This window comes from Girardinichthys multiradiatus, chromosome 22, assembly GCF_021462225.1.
Source record: "Girardinichthys multiradiatus isolate DD_20200921_A chromosome 22, DD_fGirMul_XY1, whole genome shotgun sequence".
Taxonomy (NCBI): domain Eukaryota; kingdom Metazoa; phylum Chordata; class Actinopteri; order Cyprinodontiformes; family Goodeidae; genus Girardinichthys; species Girardinichthys multiradiatus.
In genome coordinates, this window is record NC_061814.1 from 20,811,599 (window position 1) to 20,834,289 (window position 22,691).

The following is a 22,691-nucleotide window of genomic DNA, read 5'->3' on the forward strand; positions in this document are numbered from 1 at the left end:
GAGATATCCCTAGAGCATGATACTGCCACCACCATGATATATGATATGCAACACAGATGTCAACAGATTCTCCATCCTGAGCTCTAAATCTCTGCAGTTCCTCCGAAGTAACCATGGAGCCAGTTAGCTGCTTGGCAGTTGTGCCATATTATTTCCATTTTTGGACAATAGATTAAGCAGTGCTCCCTGACATTATTGATTTATAATCTGTGTTTAAGTTTTCCATCCAAACTTTGTCTCTGGCCTGTCTGGTGTGTTCCTTGGTTTTCACAATGCTGTTTGGTCACTATTCTGCTCTAAAAAAACCTCTGAGACCTTAGGTCAACTTTATTTACCAATTAGGTGACTTCTGAGGCCAACTGGTTCTACTGGATTTTATGTAGAGATATTAAAGAGGCTGAATGCAAATGCTCACCAAACTTTTCAGATTTTTATTTGTAAAATTACATCGAACTTTGTGATTTTAATGTGACCAAATGTGGAAAAGTTGAAGAGGGACTGATACTTTTTCAAGCCATTGTAAGTGCAATGTTAAATAACATTATGCATTAGCACATCTTTGACTATGGATCAGCTGCTGTGTCCAATTTTCGAGAAATGGAGACTAATCTGCAGCTGGCAACAGCCTAGCAAATTCTCTCGTATAGCAGCATATGCTAAATAGCTCTTCAAGTGCGCAGATGCATTGCTGTAAAATACTTCTCGTGTCTGCGTATCTGCATCTCCCAGATGGGCCTCAAGCTGTGCCAAACTGCATCTCATCAACTGCTATGAACTATGGCATCACGTGACCGCTGTAGATATGTGGGGTCCTATTCTGTCTCGCCTTGGCACAGCGCGGTCATGCGATGCATCATCACAGAGCTGCCACTCTGTCAGGATGGAAGTGGGTGGGGAAAAAAAAGAGCGAGAGAAAGTGGGATTTTTTTTGCTTTTTTCCTAAGGTGGAGAAAGTTCCGTTCAATAGATAGCAGAGATGAGTGAGGTGATTGTTTTTTCACAACTTAAGTTGATTTGTGTTTTCAATGAGGGTGTGACAGGGTAGTAAGAGATTTCATGGGACACTGCCACATGATTCATTGAGTTTTCGGTTTCCGCCCTGTTTTAATCTCAGACAGGACCCGAGCCAAAAAATCTCAGAGGATTCCGGATAGTTCTCTTCTCCTCCATTCAACAGAATGGAATTTGGGTCTGCAAGTGCCTCACGTCATTCGAGGCGTCCTTCACAGTTTCAGGGGCCCTAATTTAAACCACATGTAGGCTAGCGTCCGGTTACGGACCTCTGTAGGAAAAAAAAAATTGGACACATTCTCATTGGCTGCTTTAGGACGGGAAATGGGGTGTCTTGATGGAAAAAAGATAACAAACACATCTAAGTAGGAGTCACAACATTGCCAAAGCACACACACAGTCACATGCATAAATATACATACACATGTGCATACACGAGGACATGTGCAAATATACACGGACATCCACAAATATACACACAAACTGTGAAACAAACGCTTATGGGCCAGCAAAAGCTGTTTGCTTGACATGATGGAAGAATGAGCAGCAGGCTCTGGAATATTGCTCCTATTCTTCATTGACAAGCATATATATATTTTTCCGCTGTTCCCAACTGACTTTGCAGCGCTGAACTCCATTTATGAATTATCTGACATATTTCCTGCTATTTTTTTGACAGGAGTACTCAGAGGAAATTTCAAGGCACCTTTCTCCTGACAAGTAGAAATATCAATATTTGAATAAATTGCAGATTTGGATCTCTTCACATGGATGCTCTCCAGAAAGATGTGTGTGTGCATGTGTGTGAGTGAGTGAAGGGAATGGGAAGGGGTTTGTTTCATTCTGTTACCACGGTCTTATCCCCCTGAGCCCGCAGGCAGAAATCTGTATGCAGCATTTCATTAGGAAAGAGCTCAACTGAGTGACATGTGAAGCACACCTCACCGTCGACCTGATGAAGTTTACTTCTCTCAGACGACAAAAAGCCACTTTGTAGACTAGCCCTTTTTTCCACAGAGGGAAGAGAGAAAGAAGGGGGGGGTGATGGCAGAGCACCAATAAAAGAATCATGAATGTTGTTTCACGGAATGACAGGCCTATCTGTACACAAATATTTCTCTTAGAGAAAAATGTACGCTGCAGAGCTTTTTTCCTTCACCTTTTAAAGCAGATTTGACTTGATTGAACTGACAGTGTTGGAAATATGATCACCTAAATTCTAAGCCATGTAGAAAACAGCTGACAAGAGGCACAAAAAGGGGAGAACAGAAACAGATTGTTCTTATCTTACAGAAGTGGCAAGTTTTCATGTGAGGAGGGGCAGCATTTTGCCCACTGAACTAAATAATTTACAAACAAATATACCATTGTCCTACCACCTTGATAAATACACAATTTGTGCATTGGAGGTCAATGTCAAGCATCCATAACACTCAGCGCTGTCGTCTTAAAGCTGCCAGTGTTACGTATGAGAGACTTTGGCCTATCTGTCTCACTCTGTTTAGCTGTAGTAGCTGCCATGCTGTCTGCATGTTGCTGCTGCTGCTGATAGATCATTCTCCTCGAGCCGACCCCATCCTCTCCACACCCCGTTGTTGTTTCAGCAAGCCTGAGAAATGAATCAGCCATGTGAGGGTGCTCAGGTACCGAGAGGGCTGCGACCCCGTGACCCCCAGAGACGACCTTCCTGACCAGAACATCATACTTTCTCCCTCTACGATGGAAAACAAAAACAAATCTTATCTTTCACCTCAGCGGCTCAGTGGCAAGAAAAAAGGAAAAGCCCACTATCAAGGTGGAGCTTTGACAATCATCTGTCCACATGACCTGTGATTTCTCCGACAGGGTCTGCTTGACACTTGCGGCAGAGAGGTGAGCGCGAGCAGGTTGTCCATCTTTCGCCTCGCCTGCCCTTATCTCCTCTCCTCCTCTCCTGTCCCTTTGCCGTGTGTGCACAACTTAATAAGCAAGCAAGGGGTAGATTCCCATTATGGAAACCCTGGAAAATGGCCCGGACATTACCCCACCCCCCCCCCCCCCCCGATATCTGGGATCTCCATCTGGAGAGCACAGCACTCTCACTGCCCCCCCTTGTCCAATCTTAGTGTGTGTTCTGTTGAGCCCACGATGCGGAGATGGCTTTCACTCTCCACTGGTTACAATGAGATTGGCCCACCGGGTTGACTCTATTCGAATCGACAACCCATTTCAATAACGTAACAAAACACAAAACAGTGGTCATGCTGAATAAAACATTTGAGTAGATGGAATTTTAATAGGTGAAAATTTGGAAGAGTTTGCTCATTTTTGCTAAAACACATATTTATCAAGACACAATGCAAAACATTGTCTCACCAAGTGTTTTATGTCCTGTCCACATCAGATACTTTGAAATAGTTTGAGATTCTCTTCTGCATGTGTACCTCCTGTCCACACGCAAAATGAACTTTTGGTGAGTAAACTGAGATTTTAAAAAAACATTTTCAAAGTGGAAATTTATAAGAGCTCTGATACAACTGTTTGGGGTGTGTCTATGCAGACTGGAGATCCAGACATTGTTAAAAACCATGGCATAGAGATTTACTTAGTATGAGTGGAACAGTTTTTTATGCATTATTCCTCCTCTACCTCGCTTTGTTCTGTCTCTGTTTACAATGAACTTCAATTGTAAAATAAGAGACAAAGAATAAACAATGTCAAAGAAAACAGGAGTTGCAGCTGTTTTAGGAGAATCTTTAGCCTGGCACCGTTTTAGCCATGCTCTGGATCTTCTTTTAACATTGTATGTAGGTAATGTTCATGTCATCACCACCTGCTGAAGCAACATAGGTAGTGGAGCCATTTTAATTGAAATTCCAAGTGTAGATTTCAATTTGTTTAAAAATGAAGGATGGTGCATCAATGTGGACTGGAACTCTGGAGAGCATTAAAAACCATAATGTTGAGGCATCCTTTGCACATGCTCACTGCTACTATCTGTCATAAAAACTACAGGATAATGAAGCTGTTTTTCTAAAACTGTTTGCACTCAATTTTAACTGCAAGCTATAAGTGTAGGAGAAAACAAGTGTAGTTGTTTTGGGAGAGTCTTTAGTCTTGTGCTGCTTTAGCCACATTTAGGATCTCAGAAGTTGCTAGAAGTTGTTAAATGGTAAAATCACTTAATTTTCATAATTGTGCGTATAATTATTATTGATGCTGTTGGAAAGAGAAAAAACATAATGAAAGAGACACAAAGAAACAACCTAAATATGTTGAAAACTATAGTAATTTTCTTCTGTCGATTGTTTTAATGTCGCGACTGCAGCCCTTCTCCTTTATCTGATTTATGGGACAAGCAAAAGTCACCTAAAAGGGACAGTTTGATGGACTGTCTCTTTAGAGGATTAGCCAGAGGCGGATTCATGCATGTGTAGTTTATTTACAGGTTAGAAGGGTAAACATCCCCTGCTCTGACTGCAGCTGGGAGAAACTGCTGCTCGCTGAGAAAAGTACAAACGATCCAAGCCGTAATCTACAAGTCTCCAAGAACACCAAAGATGTTGCTAGATTTGTCAATATTCGCTTTTTTGAAAAAGAGATGTTGGAGGTCTCTAAATACTTGCTAAATACAGCAACAGAGTCACTGAGCGATCTTTTAAAATTTTGATGTCATTGCTGTTGAGATTATTGCCACCTGCTGGTGTGGAGTAAGTATTAAATCAGTTTGATTGGAATCCCAGAGACTATGTAGACAGAGCTTCTTTCAAAAACAAAAATACCCACATAAGAAAATTTCCGAAGTTGTGTAGCTGGGGTGTTAATAATTGAGTGCAATTTAGTCAGTTCCCCAATAACCTGAACTGTATGGCAGTATAAGTACTCCCAGGGCAGGTGGGGCTGCTTCATAACTAGAGTATGTGATTAACAGACTAATAAAGTTTACACTGAGGTCAGCAAGGCAATAATCCCTAGCTTTATTAGTAAAAACAAAGCTCACAGCTTACTCAGTGCACCTCATCACATCTGAGTGCCTTTTGCACGTGCATAAGGTCCGAACATAATATGGTGTGACCCAAACCATGCAATGGGAAGAGAAAATAAATATGCTAAGAGTGGACCAGGCCAGGCCTCTGCAGACCTATGTCATCACTCCCTCTGGCCTTGGCTGCACTCCCCACCCGAGCGAAGGGCTCAGTGATTACGGAGGCTCAGCTTCCCTCTAAGAAAGCAAACCGGAGCTGCAGTCCAAACAAGGCCAAGCCAGCAGCGAGGGAGCACAGCTACACCAGGCAGCTCGGGTTTAGCGTCGCCTCCGACCTGGCTGGCCCCCGGGCTTGCATTAGTCCCCCCCAGCCCTGCCTCTCTAGGACAAACAAACAAGCGCCACTTACACAGTCAGGGACGACCGTTGAGGCAGGGAGAACCACCAGCGCTGTGTAGAGGGGAACTTGACCCAATTGGATTTGCTTTATCACCCCATATAATGACTCCCAGACCAGCTTGTTACAGTTGTTGAAAAAAAAAAAAGCTGAAAGATTACAAAATAAATTCTGCTTGCCTGCCATTCTAACTTTTGCCCAAAATGGGCAGCTCCCCCAAAACAGATGGGGAGGCATCTCAAATATGTTCTCTGCCTCTGGGGACATGTGGTTTTCCCCATCATTATATAACTGTAAACTCCTGGATGTCAGAGATTGGGGATAATAACTTTCAGATGTTGGCAGCCTGAGCCAATGCTGGGACCTGCTGGATGGGAACAGTTATTTGGCAGGAGAGAGGAAGTCCGAAAGATTAGGACTAAGATGTGACAAGGAGGAAAGTGGATCTGGCCGGAGCTCACTGGGTCGTCTTGGCCTGTTTCAGCATGTTCAGCATTGTACTGGGCCCTAATCGTGAACGTGTGGGAGGTTTGGACCTAGCTTGTGTGTGTGTGTGTGTGTGTGTTCCTGTCTTGGCATCACAGTGAAAACCATTTTCCCGATTTCACCATCAAATTGAGGACCGTTTGTACCAAAGTGAGGACATTTTGCTGGTCCTCCCGACCTATTTTGCTAACGGTTAGGTTTAGGACTAAGATGTGAATTGACTTTAGGTTAAGGTTAGGGTTAGGCATGCACTGGTAATGGTTAGGTTTAGAGTTATTGTCAGGGTTAGGGCATAGAAAGGGTTGAAAATGACTGAAAATCAATGGAAGTCAATGGGAGTCAACACATGGTCCTCACTACATATAGCAAAACAAGAGTGTGTGTGTGTGTGTGTGTGTGTGTGTGTGTGTGTGTGTGTGTGTGTGTGTGTGTGTGTGTGTGTGTGTGTGTGTGTGTGAGTGGGTGGGGTGGGGTGGAAAATGAGAAATGAATTAATATCAAAACCACAGGAAATCATGTCATTATGTTAACATGCCGAAATCAAGCTAAAGTGATCCACCAATTTTAGCATTCCATTTGAGCTCTCTAACAGATTTGATGTGACAGTTTTAGCGCTTGCAGACTGCAGTGCAGATGTGCCGCTAATTCAGAAACAGACACACCTCTTTCAGTATACGGGTCCTTATAGAAATATCATCCTGTAAAACCATTTTTACTGGTGTGTCTTACATCACAGCAGGGGATCATTGCAGGGGTTGCAGGCTTACCAGAGTGGTTAAGGTTTGGTCACATAAACTCTTGCTTCTCAAAAGAAATAAAACAGATCCTCATGTTTTTTATATATAAATTCCAGCTGGACAGTGCAGGTCCTGTTTTTCTTCTTTTTGCATTTTTCCCCCCTCTCTTTTGCTTTAAAGTATCGATCGCAGTGCTGAACAAGCAGAGGAGTGTTTTTTATTGTAAATCAATACTGATCGATCCACAGCCTGGGTGTTGAATATGGATCAATATCACACCAGGCTGTGGAGGAGATCTGATTTCAATTGGCGAGAGAAGCCCGCAGCAGGTTTCCATCAAGCGGTAATTCAAGACATGGGAACATAAGTCAGATGGATTGATATAGACTAGCCAGGACCTTTCTTGCCACTGAACCAGCACAAGGAAATTTCTGTCATATATCATTAACGCACTTGGGGCAGGCTGTAAAAAGAAAGACGGGGCTGGGGTACCTTGGTGACCCTCAGTAAGTAGCGTTGGTCACACATTGAATAAACACTCCATTATTAGTTTTTGGTTTTCATTAAAAAAGTGCAGAATAGAATGAGTAAAAAGCTCAACTATTGCCGTTTGGTCATGTTCTGGAACTGATTATGCAGAGGTCAACTTGAGATTCATACTGTAAGCTGTTATTAGTTTACTGAACAAATGTCCTGGAGAACAAAAAAAAAAAAACTGCCAATTGCTGAAATATTTCTTCTACACTTAACATATGGGCCGATCTTTATTAAAGCTGCATGTTTGTTTGATTTTAACAGAGCAACAAGATATGTTACATGATTTAACTGCGCACATGTGGTGCTTAAGTACACTGAGCATGTTAAAAAAAAGTTGGTCACCTGGTTCATTCATCACTTGTTTGTGATGCTTGAAGAGAGGGCCGCCGTTCCAAACGACAGCATTGTAAAACAATAAAAACAGAGCTATAGTTAGAAATAACTTGTCACTTTTAATAAATGACACTGGTTCAGGGCTCTTTCTCTGGGGCCTTCTCCTCCGATACATCCAAGGCACCCCTGGGGGCCAACGGAGCAGCCAGCAGACCAGCTCGTTTCCCCAAAGGTAACTGATGACCCTATCCCCGAATCCCCCACCATTACCACCACCCCCATTTTTGTCCTGTGACCTCACACCAGCGGGAGCAGGACCATGTCCGATGAAATCTTCAGACTGCTTCCCATCCTAATCTCGCCCGTGTCACACTACAAATTGCTACATTCAGAAAATGGAAATAGATTGAGGTGAAGAAAGAGGGAGGGACTAGCAGTGGTGGGAAATAAAAAAAGGAAGAAAGGGGGATGGAGGGGTCCAAAGGAAGGGAAGAGTGTGCATCGACAAGCAATCCCCTAAGAAAAATACTGGAGGAACGAACGACTCGGGAGATCCCAACATGGAATCACATCTCAGCGAACATATTGATCTGATTTACAAAACCTTCGCTCTAATGCGAAACAAATGGCGTGGGCGTGAACTGGTACTTAACCATAAAACCCCAGCATTACTCCGTCCCCCGATGAAATACCACATATATCCCTCGCCGGGGCCTAATGTGCTGTTTTATGGCCAGATATGACTGAGGTTGACCCAACAGTTTGTTTGACAATTAGGGGAAACCTAATAAGGGATGAATGAGAAGGGAGAACACGCCAAGAGAAAGAAAATGGACACTTTTGCTGAAGGAAAAACATAAGTTTTAGTTACCTAAATTGGTTCACAGAATCAGGAGCAATTTAACTAAATTACTGCATAAAAAAACAAAACACTTTCAAAACCACAATAAAGCTGGATTGGAAAAGGGTGCTGCTAAATACTTGTTTTGTTTATCTCAAGATTTTCACCAGGAATTTTGGAAAAATGTTAGAATATTCATTACATTGTTATTATTATAACAGTAAAAGTGATGAGTATTGTAAACTTCATCAGTATTTTTGAGGTTCAGTCTGTCACTGCATACAGTCACAGAAAAACAAATACTGCTACTACTACTAACAATAAAATGCATCCATCTACACTACACCAGCACCAGGCCAGTTACATTAAGTAGCGCAATATTGCAATATTGCAATATTGCTCTAATTAAATCTGCAGTGGAAAAAATTTTTGAAACGGCAAACGTCAGGGGCACATTTAAAAGGTTTTGTAAGGAATGTTCGGATAAGGGGAGCCCTTACATTGTTGGGGTGGCACACCAAAAATGCAAACCTAAGACAAAATTTAAGAAATAGAAAAATCTGATTATTTGATAAGTTACAACATGTTTTTTCACACCCACAAATTTTAGTGTTCATTACTTTACGATAATGCAACTCTCCTTAATTTCAACGTAAATCTGTGACCGTGGTATCATTTGAGTGACAGATATTCAATAAGGGAGACTAGATAGATAAAATTCCTTTCCTCTCTTCATGCATGAAAAAAATTGTTTTTACAAGGTAGCCAGTACACCTAAACTGTTAGTTTGAAGGGTTTACAAGCATTTTTAATTGGAGTTTATTGTAATCCAAATATTTTTTCATACTGTTTATTTTCTTTTCTATACCAATAAACAATCCCTGTTTGGTTTTGTTTTTTCCAGTGACTGATTTTTGGGGGGATTTAAATTGCAAAAACAGTACAGAAATGAGACTGAAAACTTTTAACAATGTATATAAAACATATACCAAAATACCAAATAATCTCTTTTAAAAAATGTTTCACTCCTCAGGATGTATGGTGTGTGTGTGCGGCTGTGTATGTGTGTGTGTAAGGTGTGTGTGGTGCGTGTATGTATGCGTGTGTGAGTGTGTGTACACAAGGTCCAGTGTTGCTTTTGGCCCAGCATTCATCTCATCACCCCAACTCTGGCCTTGTTTCTGTCAGCACTGAACCAGGGGAGTAAAAGAGTGGTGGAGGAGAAGGAAAGGAAGAGAAGGAAAGAGGGGAAGGGGGGGGGGGAGTGTTGGTGGAGGAGGAGGGGTTGTCTCCATGGACAGATGGACTGCTCTTTCTCAACACATGTGGAACCATGTTTCGTCTTTCACTGCCGTCAAGCTGGAGCCGAATCCGTCGCTCTGTTGGCCCGCGCCACTCTTTCGTATTGCACACCTCTCTTTAGCACAGCACACACACTCACTCACTCACACACAAAGAGCACACAAACATCTCCGTCTTTCTCTCTGCACACATGTTAAAGTCATCACCCCTGCTCAGTGCTAGTAAAACACAACACCCCCGGCTTCTCTGCTGTTGTCAAGTCTTGCCATTAGCTGATGCCACTGGGGAATCCTACCCCAGTGAGGTGGGCGTCCCGCGGGAGCATCTACCACCACGTTACATTCAGCCGCCACTCATGTGAACCCAAACATGTGAGCATAATTTGGAAAATATCATTTATACTGTGCGTCGTCGTACGTGTCTTGACATTTACAAACTGCGATAAAAACCGACACGAGGGGAGGAGGGAATAGGGGGAACAGGGCGAGAATAATTTGAGGTAATGTTTTGCTTAGTGAACAAGTATTACCCAATCCTGGATGGTTGGGAGCGCTGGGAAGGAAGGTTCTGGCTCTTGAGGAGCTGCACAGAGGGTCTGGGTTTCATTTTTCGGCAAGTGCAAGCCAAAGGAGAGCTGCCAAAGTACAGCTTTTGCTCTCAACACTTCCTGCTCTTCCTGCTTTAGACCCCGGGAGGAGACAGGCTTCATTCAAACACCACGTCGGCTTAAAGCAGGGGTGGCCAGCTTGTGCTCCCATTTCTCAACCCACATCTGTCTGAGGAATGATGCCAAACACGTCCATAAATACAACATCGACTTGAATGTGTTATTAAGTCACGAGTAATTAGGTGTTCGCAGGTGTTTGCATGCGTGTAGAAATATAATAAGAGGGCACTTCCTATACATGTTAACAGCTTTAATGGCTAAACCATAAAGGAAACACTGCACCTTAAGTACCACAACTTAAAGGTGCAATGCAAAAAAATAAAAAAGATAAAAAAATAAAATAAAGACCCTCCGCATCATTTTCATTAAGGATGCTTGGAGCACCATGCTATATTATCACTACCTACTGACTGCCATCTTAATTGCCCCTGTGCAGACGCAGTGAAAACATGTCATTTAGGTACTTCATAAACACACTTCTTTTTTGCAGGTTATCAAGGCAGCTGCACAGTCAAAACACACCCCCTTTTTTCCCCCCCAATGCTGATGTGCAATTAAAATGGTTTTAGAAATCCTCTTTGACAGTCCGGGGCTTAGCCAAAAATGTAAATGACATTAAAGGAGACAATGAATTTAATTTTGTTTAATGTCCCCTTTCGCTGATTCTCATTTACATCGCATTTCCACATAAAGGGCTGACCTTATAAATACTGGCATTTGTTCAGCTTTCGGAGGTAATCACGGCTCTGCAAAAACCAGATGGGAGCGCGCAAATTTTCTCGATTTGTTTCTTAGGAGGCCGCTTGTGAGACGTTTTGAGGCTTGCGGTCCCTTTTGTTTCTGGTAAACAACTTGACAACAAGTCAAGTGCTCTCTGGGAAATGACCTCGTAGGTGTTCCCGCAAATGAACGATAACGCAAAGTCGTTTAGAAAATACAGGCTGGCTAATGAGGGACATAACAGAAAGCTAAGCAAAATTTACATTAGGCCAAAATTTAATTGCATTAACACACAAACAGGTGCAGTGAGGCCCTTTTATAAATGAGCTAAATGAATAAAAGCCTCCCACTGCACAGCCATGTGTGCTGACCATAAAAAGGAGGCAAGGGGGAAAAAATAAGGGGAAAAAAACAAGTCAATGTCATGAATTATTCAGTGGCTGGGCTGCACTCCAAAGGTCAATGCTCTTTGACCTTTGTGACAGGAAGTGAAATGGAGTGCTGTGACCACTGGAAAAAATGAAGCTGACATGTTTAGCTCTCTTCCAAAAACTGTTTGCGAATAGCAACAAAAATTGAGACAGGATGTCCGACCTCACAAACATACAATAAAACCAGAATTCACACACTGACACCACATTTTGTCTCTGTCTGATTTCTGCCTAAAAAAAAAAAAGACTCAATCTTCCCACACTAAAAGTGACCTTTGAACTCCGACAGTCAGAATGAGTCATTTTCCCTCGTCTTTCAACAACATGTGCCACCTTATTACAAAATCCATGCGTGAGCCTGGCCAGTGTATCTAATCTTTCACACAGACAAAGTCAATATGCAGAAGAGTGAAGGCAGATTCCAAACCAGAAGGGTCATCGTAAATTAAGTTATGTTTGGGATTTAGGCTGGGTGCACTGTAAATGTAGGGGGGGACATCTAATCAGATATTGGGTACCTCATCACTATAACTCTCAAGATTTAAATTACAGACTAAATAAACCTTCTCCCCCAGTTACTTTAAAGCACCATTAACTTATAAAAGAGACATCTGCAGCTCTGCTGGATTTATGGAAACTGGAAAAGGATCCAGCCGTAGCAACATCGCAACAATTAGTCTCTAGATTAATAAAATTCTCGCACCAACTGGCTTTGAAATTTTGCATTTTTCACATTTTATGTCTGAAAGGACAAACATTCATATTACTGACAACAGTTTTTTTTTTGTTTAAAAGGAAAATATACTTCAAACTTAAGTCATGGTATATATACAGTAAGAACAGGCTGGCATCAAGGTATGTCAAGGTTTTAAAAAGTTGTGTTTTTTTAATGGCGAAATCCATTCATCCTACCATTCCTACAGTTTAAGAGCCTTTTAATGAGATGCCACAGAATGTGCTGGAGCGACCAGAGTTTTCTCTGGTAATGTCCCTCCTCCACCTGTTACTGCACATTACTGGTCAGCTGAGCCAAAGAATGGCTGTTACACTTTTCTCTTGCTTACAAGAAAGACAAATTCGGCTGTTTGGAATTATTTCTAGTCACCAAAAAGAAGGACAGTCAAGACGTGGAAACTAAAAAAGCGCTACCTATCAATTTCTTATGGTAACGCAGTGTCATAGGGCTGTTTTCTGGAGGCTCGCTAAATGAGCAATTAGCCCCACTAATTACCCAGATAATATTAGCTTTTTGTACTGATATTAGCAACAACATTATAATATTAAGCACAATGAGCACTTATTAAATTACTAAATTACTTCTTAATTTATCAGGTTTTAATTTTACATTTTTTGCCTACCGTGTATATGCAAAAGCATCAAACTCAAAATAACAATAAACAAATGCTAAAGAAACATTATAATGACTGTAATAACCACTATGTTGTTATTTTAGCATTAGTATGTCTAATTGTTGCTTAAAGTGATCAGATGTTGTTTTATATGCTGTGTGGTACTTGTACACACCGTGAGAACCTCATGCGGGGCCATGCCCAACATGAAGCCACAAGAATTAATCAAAAATAGGACTTTTCTTCATCCAAAAACAAATATGAATAATGCAAAGCCATCAAGTGTAATTGCTGAAATATTTAAAGCCCAAGTATAGCTGAAACTTTGTGACAGCTGTTGAGCCAATATCTAACCAACATTTCTTTTTTCCGTTTTTTTAAGAGAATCCTTCCTCCTTAGAAATCTGAGTGAAAATCTGTATCAAAACTCCAAGAGAAAATAGGGTAAACAGATGTCTGGCTTGACCGCAGGAAAATAGGACACATTTGGAATGATAAGTTTCCCAAACTCCGTTGGATATGCCAGATCCATGGGAACGCCAGTTAATGTCTTGCTAGATGCCAGCTAGCTGTGTGCGCTTTCCCCCCTCGTACCATCTGGGAAAATGTTACAGAGAGTGAAAGCCATCAATGATTCACTCCAAATCTGTTTCTTAAGGTTCAGCCATGCTACTGTTTCTCAACAAAATGTGGCAGTGCTCGCTGTTTTGTTTTTTTTGTTTTCTTTTTCCTCTCATGCTGTTATTCTAGACAGATGAGACATGCTTGATTCAACAATCAAACCTCTCCTCTAGGTTTATGTCAGTCAGCTATGTTCTACTCAATTGGAAATAATCAGTTTCTGCCAGCAGCGACCGCAGCACAGGTGCCTCTAATGATGTGCATGAGAAAATGACAGATGTAACAGAAATGGCTGTAAAACAAGGGGGCTTTAACTAAAAGCTTAACCATATGCACGGCATGAAGAGTCAAGTAACTGCACTAAATAATCGTACAGTAAGAAAGCCTGCTCGGCGCTCAGGTCATGTCCGTAACTCTTGCTAAACTCTGCAAACTTTCACAAGCGCCCCTCTCTCCACGAGCTTTCCCCCCTCAGTCACTGGGAACCTGCGTGGGTCTGTTAGGGTGAGCTGACGGGCTCATAGTTACGACATGGAGACAATGGGAGGGTCTAATGAGGAACATATGCTTTTGTGTTTCAACAGAGCTGCTCATTGTGCAAGGAAAGGGATACTCTGCTCCTATTCAGACTCGTCACAATGAAAATCCGAGCCCTCCGTGAGCCAGTTGGGCTTACAATATCCATCCGCTTCTTTTTTTTTACCCCCCCCTTTTTTCCCACCCCTTCTTCTTGACTTTAATTCTACATGCTTTCATTTCACTTATTGTACTTAAGTTACACGCTTTGTCCAGGCAGAATGAGGGACAATGGCGTGCGAAACTTTAAACAGTAGCAACAACACAAAGCAAACATGAAAGGACCGGAAATCCGACAAAAAGTGTATATTTGCCATTTAGTCCAATCTTTGATAAATGCACCTGACTAATAAATGTCGCTTTTTTCCACTGGGCTTGTCCTAAAGAATATATATGTATATTTGGCATAGGACGGTATGAGATTCTGACTATATGATTAAATTGAGTAAAAGGCTCCCAAAATTAACACAAAGAATTTAAACAAAAATAAAATAATCAAATCTCTTCTTTTTTTTTTTTAACTGCTAACCCACATTTCTTTCTACTACTGCTAAGATATTTATTGTTATACAATATGTACCATTCTAGGTATAATAGTGTTATGTATAACTTTCACTGACTGTCTACTTTTTTTACAACCGGAGATATTTTTCATGTAGCTGTTTTTCTTGTAAGCAAGAGAAACATGTCATAGTGTCATTTCAGCCAGCTGACCAGAAGTGTGCAGCAATAAGCGTGGGGTTAGGCAGCAATGTGTAACTCAATGCCCCATGCAGCTGAAAAATGCACCTTCTCTTACATCTCATCAAAATGACTTGCAGCAACAGCATGGGAACATTTTTGCAGTTGTGAAACTTAGGTACATTTAAGTCCAGAAATATTTGTACCCCTGGAATATTCTTTATGTCACAGAATGTAAATAAAAACAGAGAGACAAAAAAAATGTTTAAACCTAAATCTGCCATTCTGCCAGTCATTTCATACAATATATATTACAGCTCTCGAAAATATGAAGGGACCCCTGCCAATTGTGCTGAAATCATCTCTGCATGACAGCCATTCCAGTTTATTCAACACTGGAAGCACACATTATTGTAGAGGTACTGAAACTTGTGGAGCCCCTGCCAAGACGTTTAAAAGCTGTGACTGAAAATCAGATTATTCCACCAAATACTGATTCTTAAATGGTTTCTAAATTAAGAGATCATGAACATGAATATGAACGTTTTCTTTGCCTTTTTTAAAGTCTGAAAGCTGCATCTTTTGTGTTATTTTACCCATTGGTCACTTTCTGCGACTAAATACTCATAATGACAACATCTTTATGTGGAATTTTGGAGGAATGTTGATAGAAGTTTATAGAATTAAAACAAATGTTCAGACTACTCAAGTTCATACCTATAAACAGTAAGAGCATAAAATCTTTGAATTTTACAGAGTTCTCCTAATTTTTTCCCGAGCTGTATATAAATATGACAGTCAACCACAGCAGTCGTATAAACAACATGCATGCATGCCTGCAGAGAGCGCGTCTGTTACTGCATTTGTGTCCCCATCAGAGTGTGTGTTGACGGGAATGTGTGTCTGTGTGAGTATGGGGTTCAGACAGCAGTAGCCCTGGTAATCCATCCAGGCTCCCAGGGCAGCCGGCTCCTACTTCCTGATGCATGAGAAGCCGCTGGAGTGGAGTGGCAGCAACAACTGCTCAGCCCTATTTGATTACTAATAAGAGAGTTGTCCCCTCTGTCAGATACCAGGCATTCTCCGCTAAGCAAACAGTGATTCCGGCTAGTCAAACATTAGCATTGCTGCCTCCCTCACTACGTGGTGAGAGTTACATTGAGATCCGACGCCATGGCTGCATCCCCATGCATCACCTCTATATCCAGCCACACACACATACAAACACACATATGCTCAGCCTAAACAAACCCCTCGCTGACCAGGACCTATTGCTCCGGCATGTGAAAGAAATGTCAGTGCCTGTAGAGAGGAGCTTTTATTCTCCCTCTTTAGCGCTGAGGGTAATATAAATGTCTTAGGTGCAACTTCGCTTCAGGTGGAGCACAAACCAGCAGCCATAAAATGTTTATCCCCCTTAAAATAAAAACTTTAGTGGCAGCCCAGCTCGCAGCTGACCCAAGTGGAGGAAGTATAGTCAATTAAAAGCAATTATTATTATTGAAGGCGTCACTGTCAAAAATAAAGATACGATAGCATGCTAGATAAGAGTGAGCTAATTAGACATGTTCCCAGTGTGATCATCAGGTGGCTTGACCACCTGTGATCCAACAGACCCTATCCAGGTGGTGGCCGCCCCCTCGGTGGTGCACAGGTTACCTGGGAAGGACGCCCCCCAGCCGCTCACACAGACTCACTCGCAGTTCCCACACTGTGGTGCTGGAAGATGCAAATCAGCCCAACTGGGCCAGACTGGTACACCAGGAGGAAGCTCGAGCGCCCAGTCACTCATCCGTTGGGTCAGTGTGACATTCACTCACTTATTACCTGTTCACACACACACACCCCTACACACACACATGCAGTGTCCTGCAAACAGCCTACCTGTCAATGATGACTGGGTCTGACGGGGTCTCGTTCCTGTTTCCACAGCTTTTCTTATCACAGCATCGGCTGCAGACACAGGGAAAATGATGTTTTTAACAAAAAATAATTTGCTAAATATCAGAACATTTAATCACTAAGTACATCAGAGTGGTAAGACATTGCCTTGAGATTTCCTTCAGTCAATCTACCCCAATCCCATTGATACTGATGGCTGATAAAAATAGTGAAAACAACATGTTGTGTTGTTTGGCTTAGCGATGGAAGAGAGGGGAGTGGGGACTGGGCCAGGAGGCAGGGGAGTCACTTTTCACAGCTTCAGCTTTTGTTTACCTCTAATTGCCAAGCTGCTATTTCTGAGGGAGATGCAAGGTGCCACCCTCAACCAATATTTCTACATGGCATTTATCAATTATGGCCCTCAAAAGCACTAATCTATCTTCCAGCACATGCTCCAGCCCTCTGCTCTCTGTAAAAAACCTATAGCTCTAGCTGCTGCCTATCACTGCTTGAGTTCAGAATCAGGAAGTGCATAAAAAAAACACCAACAACAAACAAATGTATCATCCCGGCTTCCGTTTGAGATGAAAACATAGAAGCATATGTGAATGGGATTGATTTATACCATATGCTGCAAGGAGAAAAACAAAGATTCTGTCAGTCAACCACACACTATCTGAGTGTCCCTTGTTTACAAGAGGCAATATTAAAGGTGTGTTTTATAGCTGAGATGTATTAAAGGAAAAAAATGTAATTCAAAACAAGCATGGAAAAAAGATAGAATTAGGTAATATATCAAAACACCATTCTTATATATATATTGTAATGGGTTCTAGTACTTATTTTATGCAGCAGCAAAATGCACTTCCTCTTGATAAAAAAAAAAATACCCCTACAGCACGAGCATATTCAGTGTGTCACAAATAAGTGATGGATGCATGTATAAATTGAGCGTGAGTGATGAGTTTATGCATGAAAAAGGACAAATCATTCTCAGCTCTCATGCTGTTCCTGCTCCCCAACCAGCAAACTTGAACAATGCACCGGGTGCAACAAAGAGAGGTTAACCGACAGTATCCAAATTCAGTGTTCACAGAGCTCACGCTGAGCCTTAACAATAACAACAAAAGGAGTTTTTTCCTTTTAGTATCAGTGACACCGATGAATAGGCGGGTGCAACGTGAGTTGTTGAGATTTACGTGGTTTAAATGACACTAAAAGGCTCGCTGATCAGTGTTGACAGGTGGGATCAAGCGAGAAATGACTCTGTACTAAAATGAAAAAAAAAAAGAAGAAAGAATGCACTGCATGCTGCATTTATGCATAACAGAACATTAACAGTGGCATGCAGCTCCTAAAGAAATCACATTAAATAAAAATAAGAAATTGGATCTTGTGTGGTTATGTCAATTTCCATTCAATAAAAAAGACAGTCAGTTCATTTTCACTGTCATATTTGTATCAAAGTATAATCACATCATATCAAAGTTGGAAATGACAGCAGCTTTCTCATTCTCTGTCTATCCCTCTCTCTCTCTCTCTCAGTGTGTGTGTGGCTGCTGAAGGACCACAGAACAATTTAGGCTGCTGCATCACATCAAAAGTGTCAAAATTTATTGGAGGGGAAAAGAATAACATTTTGTCTGGTTCTGCAAAACGGACAGCATATCAAAAAAATATATATTTTAATAATAAAAAATACACATAATGCTTACCTGCACATGATTTCATGAGTGAGAAGAACTCTGCACATTTCTGGATTCTTGTCCTGACCCTCATAAACTATGGCCTTTTTAAAGCAAAATAAGACAGATATAAATTATATTAATTTATTTGATGAAACAAATATTTTTTTTACTTCTCCTAAAAAACAAAAACAAAAAAAACAATGCAAAGACAAGACTCAGTATATTAAATTGGACAGGAAATGTGGTTCCCATGTGCTCGCAATTATTTATCTTCAAAACATCTATTAAAAATTTAAAAAGAATCAAATTATCACCAATATAAATAGCAGAAACCACATTTTAATTATTATAATGATATGTTTAGAAATAAACCAAAATGATGCTCTTGATAAATATAGAAATAACCTAATAATAAACTGTATATTTTTTTATTAATCTCAGTAATATCCTGTGGCTCGCACAGACACAGAGAGATTTTTCACGAGGAGAGATCCAATAGAAGTGTCATCAATATGCTTATAATCTGGGGATATTTGGGGGAAAGTGTTAATGGGCAATCTGTTGTTTATTTTGAGCCGCTAACAATGATCTTTCTGTGGATAAAAAGCGGTGTCTGGCGGTACGGTTGAGTAATTTTTGAGCATTGGCTGAAACAGATGGCGTGGAGCTATCAGTTCTGCCGCTCTTCTCTCCCTCCCTCGATCCCCTCCCTCCCTCTCCTTTCCTTCCTTCTTCCATTTCTAAGGATAGATTCCTTTTTTTTTTTTTTTTTTTTTTACTCTCTTGTACAGGACTATGGCACAATGTGAAAATGTGAGCAAAAAAAAAAAAAAGAAAAACTGAGAAAAGCCGACGTTAATAAAAAAAAAATGATGCAACAAATAAAAATAAGAGTGATAATTTTATTGCTGATTTACGCTGTGCTGCCATTAATAAATTCAATCATCGTCTGGCACGCTTCAGGCCAGCAGGATAAAACGAGTTTGGAAAAAGAGTGACACATCTGAACCAGGTCGCATCACTCACACTATAAAAGATATCTTGTTTGACCTGCATGTTTCTTTTTCTTCTTTTCCTTTTTACCTGCTTGTAACTGGCGATTATCTATATTGGTTTGATTTATGTCGCTATTTGCAGCTGCAGTAACAGAAATCCATAAATTGCTTGTTCTGCGTCATTGACTCGGATCATTCGCGCAGGAATGTTGTCCAAGCTTCACGGCTCTATCTAACCCCCCCCCCCTCCCCTCCCCCTCCTCCCCCGGTTAATAACAAAACATGAAGAAAATGAAAGGCTAAATAATATGCATGTGAATGCGGCTTTTACAAACATATAATTTAATATAATTTATTTCTTCATTGTAATCGAGTTCGCTTTGGATTTAAAATCGGCATCGTGCGTTTAGGCTTTAAGCTCCTTTGGCAAAAGAAAAAAAAAACCTTTATATTTATGTAAAACACTATTTCAAAACTCGTTTAGAGCGTCACCTCTGACTTTTTGTGAGAAAAGTCGAATCAGATCATATAGAACAGAGGTGGTGCGTAAATATTTAATGCTTGGACAAACTGAGCCTACAAAGAAGCCAAAAAAAAAAAAAAAAAACTCCAGGGTGACATTGACTTTTTAGGAGTCTGGCAACAATAAAGGGTCAAACGTAAACAGTCAAAATTGAAGCTGTCTCTTCTGATTACGCAGGTAATTTGATTTTATTTTGGGCCATAAGTGCAGCTTTGTTTCTCCCCTGTCTTTAGGGGTGACGATTGGCACGGCACGTTTACGTTCAGCGCTGCGCGTAAAAGAAACAAAGTGTGAGAAAAAGCTTACCTGCTTCGTCATGGAATCGATTAACCGTATGTAAAGATCCTGTTCTGTTCTGACGCCTGGGGAGGAATAAAGAGGAGCACTTTAAAAGTGTTTTAGGAATTTTGGCTTGCAAATAAAATAAGAAGTAAACATGCAACGATCAATTAAAAATATATATGTTATATTATCATTATTGTTAATATTGCTGTTGTTAGTTTTACTCACCGTTGCTGTACAATAACTGTAGTTTGTAATGTATTCCATTGTTAGTTTTTTCACTGGTTGGTTCCTGCAGAAGACAACAGTTTGGGAAAATATGGATCAGCAAAACAGTTTTCCATAACCACCGTGTGTTTTTATTAAGTATAAAAATAAAAATGTGTACATTTTTATTCTAAGTAGGAAAAACTGATTTAGTAGTTAAAACTACTCTTTGTCATAAGGGAATTGAGTTTTAAATAAAAATAAAAAAATCAATATTACTTGTGACTTCCCTGTTAGTAACCCATTGTCATTTCAAACAACATCATTTCGAAACGTGCAGATTATTTGCAGAGATGCATTTTTTTTTCCTAAAAATAATAATAATAATACAAATTTTAATTAATACAATGCTTACTTTTTCCTTCTCCACAAAGTCCACAAAAGCTGTTCTTTCGATCTCCACGGGCTGACCCTGTCTGTCATACAGCGCCAGGACGAAATGGAAAAAATTGGATTTTCTGAGGTTGGAAGGGGGCTGCTTTTCATAATGTGCCCGTGCCAAGCCGACACCGCTGCGGGGAGAAAACAAGACACCATCTCGGTTAAGCACCGGACACCGGGGATATACCACTAGATGATGGAGAAGCTGATGGGGGGGGGAAAACATTGAGGATGCAGAAGCAGGCTTGAGTATAAACGGGGGAGATTTCTTGATTTGTCACAATAATGGCTAATCTGATGTAATGAAAGAAGCGAAAAGCCGAAGGGGGGGCATTTTATTGGGAGACCGTAATTGATACAGAGTATTCAGGGGATTGAGGGGTCGATATGATGAGGAGCTGAATGCGTGCGGGGAAAAAAAATCAGATGCATTTTTTGGCATGCGTACCTTTGGGCGGCTGTGTTTGCATCCACCACCCCAGCTGTGTGCATCCAGGAGCGGACCGAGTTTAGTCCACCCAGCGGTTCCTCCTTCATCGTCGTCCCACCCCGCGGTATAGTTTCCTGAATCCCAAACATTGAGGACAATTTGCGTGGAAAGAAGAAGGGGGAAAAAAAAAAAAGAGAGAAGAGCCTCCTGTGAAATTAGGGGAAATAAACGTCCAAGCGTGTTATCCTTCAGGGTTTTATCTTCGCGGGATAAGACTTGCGAGGGAAAAACCCGGTCCACAGGTCTTTCCTCCCTCTTCAGTCCGTCCGATGTGAGCAATTCTCAAAGTGCTGTACTTAGTTAGAGCGGTATCCACACACTGGAAAAGTGAATTGTTCAATAGACACGATTTTTTTTGTGTTGCTATTGTTCCTCTGTTTTTCTTTTTTTCTTTCTTTCTTTCTTGTCTTTTTTTGTGCTATTCAGAGAAAAATCGATGGCAGTTGTTTGTGTTTGTGGGTGATGCTGCTGCTCTCAAAGTGCCCACATCCCTGAAGCGCCGCATCCAAAACCTTCAGGACTTCTCGTTGAATAAAAAAAAAAAGCAAGCCCCACTCCTGGAAAAAGGTGCTGCTGCTGGTGCTGCTGCTGCTGCTGCTTCTCCGCAAGACAAACACACGAAGGCAAAGGCTGATCACCAATGGAGGTGTTCCTTGTACACAGGAGAGGTGGATAAGGGGCCCTTTCGCGTCGTGCAGGATGGATGGGAACATGCAAAACTAAGCCCTCTTTCCCCGAGGACTGAAATCTTTCCCGGGAGCCAAAACTCTAAACCCACGGGAGAGGCGCTGTCAGAACGTGACGCCGAAAGGGGCGGGCTTTTGACCATATACGGAGCGCTGACGGTTCCTGTCAGGCAGCGGCGCTCCACTCCGCGGGTGCAGCCCATTTAGTGCAGCAGCATGAGAACACTCACTCGCTCCACTTTTTTCCTTCTTGCTTAGGCCCCTATATGTGGTGAGTTTGACTTTTTTAATGATACGGACAATTCAAGCGGGGTGTAGTCATCAAACATAATAAGGAGAAAAAAATGTAATAATAGTAATAATAATAAAAATGCATATTAATATCTCGGACCTGAGAATTCATGTTTCTTTTCTTAGATGGCCTAATGGTCGCAAGTTTGCTTTATTTTCTGTTTATTAACAGTGAGACATTTTGCTGTATTTCTTCGACTAATTTTTGTTTGCTTTTTTTTTTTTACATATTAAGTTGATTAAGTTTTTTGGCGTACTTAAATTCTGGAAGTGTCTCAGGCCAAAAGTAATATTTCAAAAATGGCACAACACGTTTATTCCTATAATATACATATCTATATTTTTTCAGGTTATATAAAATGTTTTGAAAGTTAGAAAATGCAATTCATAGATTTTTACATTGATAATTCAGGTTTCATTTCCAATAATCACCCTTGAATATAAATCTATTACATTGCATTCATTTTTAATTGAGAAATTACAGTAATATGAAGTTGTTTTTGTTGCATAAAATAGTTTCACAATTTCACTGCGCTATGAATAAGCTAAGA

At 40.9% G+C, this 22,691-nt stretch overlaps 1 protein-coding gene across 2 annotated transcripts in view; it reads right to left on the reverse strand.

Moving 5' to 3' along the window:
* The window catches only part of LOC124858999 (transcription factor COE3), an 87,075-nt gene extending 64,891 nt beyond the window's left edge, over positions 1–22,184 (reverse strand). For both annotated transcript variants that reach the window (XM_047351393.1, XM_047351392.1), the window contains exons 1-6: positions 21,122–22,184; positions 20,648–20,804; positions 20,254–20,317; positions 20,050–20,105; positions 18,253–18,326; positions 16,538–16,606 (exon numbers count right to left, since the gene is read on the reverse strand). In XM_047351393.1, the coding sequence (XP_047207349.1) occupies positions 16,538–16,606; positions 18,253–18,326; positions 20,050–20,105; positions 20,254–20,317; positions 20,648–20,804; positions 21,122–21,252 (551 nt within the window). In that variant the 5' untranslated portion in view covers positions 21,253–22,184. The remainder of the gene's footprint in view (positions 1–16,537; positions 16,607–18,252; positions 18,327–20,049; positions 20,106–20,253; positions 20,318–20,647; positions 20,805–21,121) is intronic.
* Between the last annotated feature and the right edge of the window lie 507 nt (positions 22,185–22,691).